Genomic DNA, 11,915 nt, shown 5'->3' on the forward strand with positions numbered 1-11,915 from the left:
GCGTTGCCGCACACTGTCGATTTGCGGCCAGTGACCTACTAGCCTGACTTCGTCATACTCATATTCAAGAAAGAATATGAGTCTGAAACTCCTCCATTGGGCTTTGATTATGAGGCGTGTCGTAACCGAACCAGGACAAAAAAAAAGCTCTGCACTCAATTGGATAGTCGGTAGACCTACAACCAATCAAAGCAACGCATAAGTCAACTCCTTTGCATAGCGCAGTTTTCAAATACAGAACGTAGCCTAACTTTATTTATTTTAGAAATGAAATAACGAGTGTTGCTTCTTTTACTTACTTCTCCATTAGTGCCACCAAGAGATGGTCCTCACTGCGGAACATGAAATCCATGGGGAGGAGTCGGATCCAGATCCAACTCCTCCCACCTTACATACACCTAAACCTAACCAACTCCACCCCTAAACCCACCCCTAATCCCTAAACCCAACCCTAATCCTACCCATCTCCACCCCTTGGATCGTGATCCGACTCCTCCCCGTGGATCTCATGTTCTGCATTGAGGTGCTACTGGCCACCAAAGGAGAAACCACAACAACCACAGGCTTTTCATTACGTCCCATCTTCTTAACGACCGTCAGAGCCAGCTGATAAGTTACACTTTTCCCGAATCATGTAGGAAGGACGCCAAAAATATCTTGCTCTTAAATCAAAAACTTAAATCAAACTCAGCGAATACTATCGGCCCAGGCACTAGCTAAATATCTTTAGAATCCTTTAAGTGTACTTTTAAATGGTTGAATTCATAACAAAAACAAATATGCTCTGTTTATGTAATCTATATGAAAAGAGAGAGAGAGATATATATATATATTATGTTCTATATATTCTCTTTAACCTTTTATTAACTGGCAATAGAGCATATATATATATATATATATATATACACAAAATACAATAAAGTTGGTGAGTGAACATTGGACATTTTTCCTTTGCTCTATTGTCAGTTAATAAAAGGTTAAAGAGAATATATAGAATATATATATATATATATATATATATATATATATATACTATATACGTATATATATATTTAAATCACAGTTCATGCTAACTAATTTAGTTACTAATGTTAACAAATGGATCCTTATTGTATAGTATTATCCACGGTTATTGGAGGTTAGAAATTAAAGTAGGATTTTTATTATATGCACAATTTGGAGAATATAAGGGAAAATGTGAGCAGGTGTGGCTTGAAGTCGGACAGACAAGTGAGCCAAATGGGTTTGTTTTTGTTGAAGAAACAGAAAGTAAAAAGGAAGGGGGGCTCTGGGAATATCCAACAACATTCTGAACCCATGCTGAATTACGCAGAAACGAAAGAAAGATGTGTGGAGTGAAATGCATAACTTTTGCACTGTGGATTAATATTCTCAGTGTAATAACAGGTAAGAAGACCTATCTTAAACTTTGTTTAATGAATTTTAACCTTCCACATTTCATAATTTTGACAGTAGACATTTATTTTGCATATCTTTTTTACAGAAAAAAATGGTTTTAAAGTACACTTAACCCCACTAATTTCAGTAAATCATGTTGGGGCGGATTTGGAGCTGACTTGTCGCGTGAATGCTTGTCCAGTCAATGTGACCTTCCAGTGGAGAGCGTTACAGGACAATTTTCACGGAGGAATATCTAAAAATGAGCAGACTGTTTCCCGCCTGGAGATAAAGAATATAACAATTAAACAAAATATTAAAGTTGTGTGTAAAGCTTATTGTGGGGAAAACTATAAAGAGAAAACCTCAAATATACAAGTATTCTGTAAGTAATGTTTCTCCAGTTCTCCCAGTTAGACATGATTTTGAGTTAATGGATAAGGCAATTTACCTTTATAATTAGACTAAGGCCTATAAGTTACTAGGATTTATGTATCCACTTCTGCTGCTTGGAACCTAAATATTCCTTGTTAATAATACCTGCCTACTCCAGTTTGACCACGATTATTCATTTCAAATATTCATATAATTATTGTTAAGTTACTATATAATGATTACATTCCTTACAAGTTTTAATGTTGTTCCAATTGCTGTTGTACTTTTATTTTGTAATGAATGACTACATAATGCTGCTTGTCTAGTAGTGATACAAATGTTATCAAACTGGAATCAATTAGACTAGGCAGTAGCAAATTAACAGTAACAGTGTTTCTTCTATGGTAAAAATGTTTTTATCGTTTAATGATTTAAACAGGGAGTGAAAAAAAAAAACATGTGTAAATGATTTGAATGCTGTTATGATGAAGTGTATTGTTTGCAGCATTTCCACAAGATCCTGTACTGGCCAAAATAAAGAGTTTGATAGCAAACCAAACACAGACGCTCAACTGCACGGTCCACAATGTTTACCCTTTGGAAAGGATAGAAATTGAGTGGCTTCGTGGAAATGAGACACTCCATGTGGATGAACTAATAATTCCTTACGATAGTGTTCAGAGTCATTCCTATATGTACAATTATACGCCGTCTGTCTCGGATCTCGGCAAGAATCTTAGTTGCAAGGCAACACTGAAAAACCCTGAAATTGGATTGGAAAAAACTCGCATTTCGAATGCTGAATGTAAGTTGTAGAATAACACTTGGCTAAGAATATTCTGGGTTCAGTACAAGGTTTTTTAGGTTATTGTGAGACACTTAAAATGAAAAAAAAAAATGTGGCCAATTTTTTAGAAGATTTAATAATAGAAATGTTGATTTAATACAGCACATGAATTAATTGTTCTGTGAAAAACCTGTTATTTGAATGTGATATTCAATAATATTATTGATCTGCCTACATTGACACCATTATGAGAACTGAACTGAGCTTGACAATGACAATTTTTTTAACAAAAACAATCACTGAACTTACTTAAGCTGGACTATATATGACACTATTTTTTTCAAGAGCTGATATACAGCCGAAACAAACTTTGTTGCATTATTTATCAATGTAAAGCTGCATTGAAACATTTTTTATTGTTGAAAGCGTTAAATAAATGAAGGTGACTTTGACTTTATAGTTTCATCCTTACATACCGTAGCGAACTGCATCATGTTGACATGTACAACCCGTCCCTCCCGCCAAATTGCGCATATGGTTGCACACCGGTCTATTATTGTTGGGACATTGATTTAACATGTTCACGCCCCCAAACATGCACCGAACAATGTCAGTCGTACGCAAAGGGGTAATCCATCGACCGGAAGTTGAAGCCTCGCAGGAGCTGCCATCTTGTAGCAGAACTTCACTTGCGTTAGTATTCCCATTGACTCCCATTCATTTTGGCGTCACTTTGACAGCGAATAACTTTACATCTGCGTTTGAAGACTTTATTTGTCCTTTATTTATTTCTAAAGAAACACAACAATGTGTAAAATGCTCCATTACCTTGTAACGTATGATATGGCCCCCGTAGAAGCAGTTTTAGTGAAAGTAAGCTAACGATTGCGTCATACCCACGCGACTCTCTGTCGCACAGTAGAGAGATTACCGTATGGACAGGAGAAGAAGCTCGCGGGCAATCGGGGAAACGTGGAGGCAAAATGACAAAATAATTAATCAGAATACCTAGCAAAAGTGTCTCCTGCTCCTAGCTCATGGACAGCTCCTACTCACACTCTCCGCCTCTGCATGTTTGGGTAGGGAATGATTCAGATTTCTCATGCCACAGCCACTAGAAGACAGACGGGTTGCTCACGTCACATCTACGTCGTCAAACTCTGTTTAGGTCTGCGCGTCAGAGACGGAAGTGCTAAAAAAAAAAATCGCCAAAAACGGGCTTCAATCGTCTCAATGGAGTTCCAATGAGATCGCTCTGTCCACTTCTTATAGTGTCCATGGTCGTACGTCTTCTTGGGTGGTCCATGTTCAATAACACTGCAATGGAGTCCAGACTTTCTGCCGTCACAACGCCTTCACACTGGCAATTGAAATCAGCTGGTCATTCATTTCCTATGGAGATTCGCAGACCGCAAGTGAATGGGTCCGAAACGGGTCCGACCGAGTGCGAAGAAAATCATGTCTGTTGGTCATTCGGATGCGTTCAAAAAATTTAACTCTTGCGAAAAGCTATGGAGGGTTCTATCCGACAATTACAGCGGAAGTTGAGCGTTGCTATGGTACTGATAAACAAACATGAATAGAATACTTAACTTTTAATAAAAAGTATTACGGAGCTGAATTCAACTGCCAGTGTGAAGTCGGCATCAGTCTGAAAGTCTGGCTACGCGAGATTCACACGACAATAATATAATAAAACTTGAAACGCTTTTCCATTGCATTTTTCGCGTACAGGCGACAACATTGTCGAAAACGATCCCAGTTCACACACAGATCAATGAAAACGACTAAAAACACTGTTTTCTGCTGCCAGGCCAGATGGCGATGACACTTTGTAGAAACACTACGTGCCCAGAGACTGAACACGCAATAAAATGCCGAAGTGAGGCATTTTTTACCACTCGGAACGCAGAAGTGAGTTTTACCACTCGGTTCCCTCGCCCTAGAGTCTATGGGTTTTTGCTAAATCGCCTGAAATAAGGTCTGTGTTTAACAAAGCCTCTAAATATTTTCACGTTTTGATCTATGACATAAAACACACCAGTTTTTTAAACTTTATATAGGTTTTTTAAAATGTATATAGGCTTCAAAAGGTATACAATTGAACTTGTTAATTTATTTTATTTATTTATTTACTTATTTAATTGGGACAGTGCACATTAATGGACAGACTAACATTTCTGTAAAGACTGTAAATGAGCCAGGTTATAGCATAAATGCTAATTTTCACCTGTAGTCCCGAGGCAGGAAGACAACATATAAAGATTATATTGATAAACAAAGCGTGTAAGGGTCACAATTTTTTGTTGAACACAGATCTTTTTGCGATTTTCCAAAAGTCTTTGGGGAAAATGGATAGCTTTTCGATCAAGGGAACCCATGCGCCGCTAACTTCCGAGTTGTCCCAGTGACGTCATATCATTGACACTCTATACGCATGATGTTACCGTTTTCACAAAATAATTTTTTTTTTGTTGTTTACACAGAGAAAATTACGGTATCATTTTCAACGTGTAAATGAATAGGCAAAACGTGTAAAAAGTTCTCTGTTTTAGTTGAAAACGATGTCATGTAAACAGACCCTTAAATGCTGGAGACAGGAAATGCAAACCTGTACGGATTTCATTGTGTTGGTGAACTCCCTATGAATTTGTCCCTTGTGAAGACGTGTGGCCAATAGAAGATCTTTCTATCGTCAATAGAAGATGTTCAGATGTTCAGATGTGCAGTATTGCAGTAACGTGAAGTAGATTGCACATTTTTTTAAAATTTAATGTTTTAAATGAGGAAATGCTTTCTTTTAAAACGTAGCCGAGTGTGATGTCATTGCAGAGTCCATAACGTTTTTGCTTGCTCAAAGTCTAGCATGACCACAGCGTAATCACCTCATTTTAACCCAAATGTTTGCTTATTTTTAAAGAAAAGGAAAGCTAAGTGCAATCTATAATCAACGTCAAAAACGCTGTCGATTGAGCTCAACTTGTACTGAACATGCAATATTCAATAATACAAACTTATGAACAAATTAAATTAAATTAAATCACTTTTCGTTTGTCATGATTAAAAAATCTTCATTTCTTTCTAAGATGGTCCAGGGACTATTACAATTTCCAGTAAAAATCCCTCAGTAAAGCTTGGTGGACATTTGGAGATAACATGCCATGCAGATGGAAATCCCAAACCAACAATCTTTTGGTGGAAAAATGAGACTGGACCTGCACAGAACAAGAGCCAGAATGAGAAGCTCATAATCAATAACGCCTCCTGGTCTCAGGCAGGTTGGTACCACTGTGGCGCAAACAATACAGTGGGAAGCAAGCATATGAGCGTAAAAGTCATTGTTCTAGGTGGGTAAATTAACTAAATAAATTTAGCTGTCTTGTCAAACCATTTTAAACCTGTTCATGATCTTTAACCTCCATTTCAAACCTGTCCGTGATGTTTAACCTCCATTTTAAACCTGTCCGTGATGTTTAACCTCAAATTTCAAACCTGTCTGTGACGTTTAACCTCCATTCTGTCCATGATCTTTAACCTCCATTTCGAACGTGTCCGTGATGTTTAACCTCCATTTCAAACCTGTCTGTGATCTTAAACCTCCATTTCAAACCTGTCCGTGATGTTTAACCTCCATTTCAAAACTGTCCGTGATCTTTAACCTCCATTTTAAACCTGTTTGTGATCTTTAGCCTCCAATTTAAACCTGTCCGTGATGTTTAACCTCCAATTTAAACCTGTCTGTGATCTTTAACCTCCATTTCAAACCTGTCCGTGATGTTTAACCTCCAATTTAAACCTGTTTGTGATCTTTAGCCTCCAATTTAAACCTGTCAGTGATGTTTAACCTCCAATTTAAACCTGTCCATGATGTTTAACCTCCATTTTAAATCTGTTTGTGATCTTTAGCCTCCAATTTAAACCTGTCCGTGATGTTTAACCTCAAATTTCAAACCTGTGATGTTTAACCTCCATTCTGTCCATGATCTTTAACCTCCATTTCGAACCTGTCCGTGATGTTTAACCTCCATTTCAAACCTGTCTGTGATGTTAAACCTCCATTTCGAACCTGTCCGTGATGTTTAGCCTCCATTTCAAACCTGTCTGTGATCTTTAACCTCCATTTCGAACCTGTCCGTGATGTTTAACCTCCATTTCAAACCTGTCTGTGATCTTAAACCTCCATTTCAAACCTGTCCGTGATGTTTAACCTCAAATTTCAAACCTGTCGGTGATGTTTAACCTCCATTTTAAACCTGTCCGTGATGTTTAACCTCCATTTTAAACCTGTCCGTGATGTTTAACCTCAAATTTCAAACCTGTCCGCGATGTTTAACCTCCATTTCAAACCTGTCCGTGATGTTTAACCTCAAATTTCAAACCTGTCCGCGATGTTTAACCTCCATTTCAAACCTGTCCGTGATGTTTAACCTCAAATTTCAAACCTGTCCGCGATGTTTAACCTCCATTTTAAACCTGTCCGTGATGTTTAACCTCAAATTTCAAACCTGTCCGCGATGTTTAACCTCCATTTCAAACCTGTCCGTGATGTTTAACCTCAAATTTCAAACCTGTCCGCGATGTTTAACCTCCATTTCAAACCTGTCCGTGATGTTTAACCTCAAATTTCAAACCTGTCCGCGATGTTTAACCTCCATTTTAAACCTGTCCGTGATGTTTAACCTCAAATTTCAAACCTGTCCGCGATGTTTAACCTCCATTTCAAACCTGTCCGTGATGTTTAACCTCAAATTTCAAACCTGTCCGTGATGTTTAACCTCAAATTTCAAACCTGTCCGTGATGTTTAACCTCCATTTTAAAGCTGTCCGTGATGTTTAACCTCCAATTTAAACCCGTCCATGATGTTTAACCTCCATTTCAAACCTGTCCGTGATCTTTAACCTCCAATTTAAACCTGTCTGTGATCTTTAACCTCCATTTTAAACCTGTCCGTGATGTTTAACCTCAAATTTCAAACCTGTCCGTGATGTTTAACCTCCATTTTAAAGCTGTCCGTGATGTTTAACCTCCAATTTAAACCCGTCCATGATGTTTAACCTCCATTTCAAACCTGTCCATGATCTTTAACCTCCATTTTAAACCTGTCCGTGATGTTTAAGCTCCATTTTAAACCTGCCCGTGATGTATAACCTCCATTTTAAACCAGTCCGTGATGTTTAACCTCCAATTTAAACCCGCCCATGATGTTTAACCTCAAATTTCAAACCTGTCCGTGATGTTTAACCTCCATTTCAAACCTGTCTGTGATCTTTAACCTCCAATTTAAACCTGTCCGTGATGTTTAACCTCCAATTTAAACCTGTCCGTGATGTTTAACCTCCAATTTAAACCTGTCCGTGATGTTTAACCTCCAATTTAAACCTGTCCGTGATGTTTAACCTCCAATTTAAACCTGTCCATGATCTTTAACCTCCATTTTAAACCTGTCTGTGATCTTTAGCCTCCAATTTAAACCTGTCCGTGATGTTTAACCTCCAATTTAAACCTGTCTGTGATGTTTAACCTCCAATTTAAACCTGTCTGTGATGTTTAACCTCCAATTTAAACCTGTCCATGATCTGTCTATGATCTTCAACCTCCATTTAAATGCAGGTCCTCCAAACATCCCAAAAATTCAGCTAAGCCACACAGGAGACCCAAAAGAAGGAGAGAACATAACCATACTGTGTTCTTCAGACGATGAGTCCGTAGATCTGACTCTGTATAGACAGTCTCAAAACGCAGCGTCAGGAGCTTTGAACGAAACAGTTGTGCTTTTAAACATCCCATCTGTCCAAATAACAGACGGAGGGATTTACATTTGTGAAGCAAAAAATGACTTTGGCACTGAGAGAAGCACAATCAACATTACAGTCGAAGGTGAGTTTGTAGCATTTCTGGAGATTTCGCTTCATAAATGTCTTTGCATGGGAAATCACTTTGCACCAGTCTTATTTTAGTATTTATATACTATTATAGTTTTTATTAATTACGAATCAACTTGTTTCATTTTTCAACAACTCAACACCTGTGGTCAAATATGTTGACTCACGTTTTATTACAGGTAGCTTCTGTTTTTTTTCCATTTGTGCTCGCAAAATCCTTTCAGTTACAGATTCCGTTGTTGTGTCTTTAAGCTACTTTCAGTACCGTAGTATCCTGACATTCTATCCTGTATTTATGGACATAACGTAAACATGCGCGATTCTTTGCCCTTTAAATCTAGCACAACTCAAGGAGGAGAAAAAGCCAGACCTGCCCATAGCCATATTGCCCGCAGCCATATTGCCCGCTGCAGGGTCAGTGTCGCTGCTGACTATCGCTGGGCTGCTGATCCGATACTGCAGAAAGAAAGCCACGTCAAACTCCGGTGACATCACACTCAGCTGAACAGATGAAGAGCACATCAACCAAATGAAAGGAACATTCACCTGGACATTATCTATGCTGTAAATATCTCATGGACGGGTGAATACAAAGCTGGTCTATGTACTTATTTAGTCTGACTAACTGTTATTTTCTAATAAGATGGATATTTGATAGACAATCTCTAAATACAATGGGTAACGCTTACTTTTACAGTCCAGTACTTACAGTGTACTTACCTAGAAAGTACTGGCTAATGTAAGGTAAGTTCATGGAACAGGGGTAGGTTTGGACACTTAAAGGGTTAGTTCACCCAAAAATGAAAACTCTGTCATTAATTACTTGGAATATCTATAAATTATGCACAATTAAATGAAATTATCATCCTTAACATCCTTATAGTAAGTACATACAGTTATAATTATTCAGTATGTGTTAATATAAATGCTTAATTACACAGAAATACAGCTTAACATAAAGTGTAACCCTTTTCTCTACTTAACCTCATTTCCTTAGTTTATCTTTCATCAGGTGCTTGACATCAAACTGACAATAAACTGTGAATATCCATAAACTCGTAGTGGATGAGAAGCCTGACTCATATTAGGCTCAGCCAAATAATCTCAAATAAGTCTGCACGTGGCTACGCAGGCACATAGCCTAAAAGCGTAGAGAAAATACGCGCATTAGGCCGTGAGCCGTTTCACGTACTGTACGTGTTGAAATCTTGGCACAGATAAAAGAAAATTCCTTTCACTAAACTTTGAAACACGCCGACTTTTCCCATTTCCTCCAAGAACAATGTAATGAGTTTATTTGACATGTTAATTATCACAGGCATTATTCATTCGGTTTCGTTATCAGTCAAAGTACACAATCTCTTCAGGAAGTTCCATTCTTTGTTCCAAAACTCCGGGTGTTCAAATACACTGCTGCAGATGAAGTGCTTTCAGGCGTGTAGTTATATCAAGTGATTTAACTTGATTATCTAAAGGGTTAGTTCATCCAAAAATGAATATGATTAATTACTCACCTGCATGTCGTTCCAAAATTGTAAGACCTTCGTTCATCTTAAGAACACATTATATCAACTCACCACTATGCAGTTAATCTACATTAAAAATCTAAATTAAGGCTGTTAAATTAAAAGGAAGGTTTGGCAATTTTCAGAGCGGCTAACGGTAGCAAGCTAACTTTGAAAGCCTGAGAGCCCACCCTCCCTTTAGAGTGTCTCCAAAGCCACACCTCCTTCTAAACATGAACCGTAGATTTTGCAAAACTTTGTTAAATTACCACAACGCCTCAAAGCACATAACATTACAATAATAGCTAACATAAACAACTTACAGAGCTCACTCTTGTACCACATGTCTGCTGCAGTTTAATTTCACCATTGATCATGTTGATATAAAAATGCATAAATCTGAGTCTGAGGACATGAACTGCTACAGGTAGAATGTCACAGGTTTTCATCTCCTAATTACTGTTACCTTTTTCTTTTACAGTTATAAGCATTCAAATGCAGCGCATAATTCTGTGTTATAAACCATAGACACGGAGGTGCCGGGGCGTGAACTCAAGTCAAGTTATAAATGAACCGAAACTAAGGTAGCCTACTTCACAGACCTGAACAATGGATTTATATTGAAATGTGTAATTTTAAACAGAACAATTCAAAACGAAAGAAAACAGACTCTCTGCTTATGTAATCCGTATGAAAGTTGAAAAGTGCATTTCTCTCTGGCGCGTTCACTACTGCGAAGATCGCGAGTCAGCATCGTCAACTTCATCTTTCCAGCCGAGTGAGCCGACACTGGAAGAAACACTCGTTTATTAATAAACAATTAAAATGTCTCCTTGCTAAATTTGACATTTGCATAATCATTACTTTTGCCGGTTCTTTTTGACAGCTTTTTAGGTTTGCTCTGCTGCACTATACCTAATTAGAGTGTACAGTATGAGATGTTTAAACTGGAAGGGTATAAATATATCCACACTGTAAAAAATGGTATTGTATTTGATTAATTAATCGCTGTGCTGTACTTTAGTGTGTGTGATTTATGCATTGTGTCATTTATGCACAGTATAAATAAATGAAAAAAAAAAGATTAAGAACTTTATGGGCTCATCATTTTTTATTAGAGCGTTTAAAAAAGGAATGACTACTGAAATGATTTGGCACCGTACTGAATAAATTATTTTGCGTGCTTGAATGTACTCTGTACTTGGCCTCTGAATGTAACATGTGGCTCCTTAATGGCCCCTGTTACAAAAATATTCTAGAACCGCCACGGTTTGCCAACATACACATTAAGCAAATAATCTCCTGGATATCCTGCAAGGCCTTCATTGTTCCTCCAGTAAAGCAATATTATTAGACTGCTTTATCGGCTTCTGAACGCATGCACGCAATCAAAAGTGAAAGTTAATTTATCAAAAAGGTCTGGGTGACATTTTATTTTAAGGTGTGTTTGTTAGGGTAGTTACACATTTAAGTACTGAGTAATAATAATAATAATAAACTACATTTCCTTCCTTTAGATTTAAGGTTAGGGTTTGTCGCATTTAATTATGCATAATTTACTGTTATGACTTAGCAAATACATGTAACGTGTAACAAAGACTGTATCCCAGTTCTGTTATGTAATTTTTGTGCTTGCTGGGTTTTTACAGGCTTTTAAAATGGGGTAAAAAAAATCAATAAAATATAAGGGAGTAACTATACGCTTTCCCTGTTGTGTGATAAGATGTTGTAATTAAAGGATTACAACATCTGCTCAGAGGAATTTTGCTCTCAGGAAATAGATCATGGCATGGCAGCAGTGATATTTTGGCTCCATTCGCAGTGATCACTTTAATCTGTAACTCGCACGTCTTCTGTTGTGACATTGTTTTTCCATGTAACCAGTGTAAGGCCGTCTAAATCGATTCAGTAGCCGCGTTTCCACTGCCGGGCTAGGGCTGGGCCAGAGCTAACAGCGAGCCTGTATG

At 37.7% G+C, this 11,915-nt stretch overlaps 1 protein-coding gene across 1 annotated transcript; it reads left to right on the forward strand.

Annotated features, from left to right (window-relative positions):
• Nucleotides 1-1,295: 1,295 nt before the first annotated feature.
• On the forward strand, nt 1,296-11,184 carry vcam1a (vascular cell adhesion molecule 1a). The gene is made up of 6 exons (XM_039661314.2): nt 1,296-1,407; nt 1,505-1,783; nt 2,279-2,578; nt 5,647-5,907; nt 8,172-8,438; nt 8,785-11,184. The coding sequence occupies exons 1-6, from the start codon at nt 1,347-1,349 to the stop codon at nt 8,946-8,948; spliced, it is 1,332 nt and encodes a 443-aa protein (XP_039517248.2). The 5' UTR covers nt 1,296-1,346; the 3' UTR covers nt 8,949-11,184.
• The last annotated feature ends 731 nt before the right edge of the window (nt 11,185-11,915 follow it).

The sequence above is a fragment of the Pimephales promelas genome, chromosome 5 (assembly GCF_988280905.1).
Source record: "Pimephales promelas chromosome 5, fPimPro1.hap1.1, whole genome shotgun sequence".
In the NCBI taxonomy this organism is placed as follows: domain Eukaryota; kingdom Metazoa; phylum Chordata; class Actinopteri; order Cypriniformes; family Leuciscidae; genus Pimephales; species Pimephales promelas.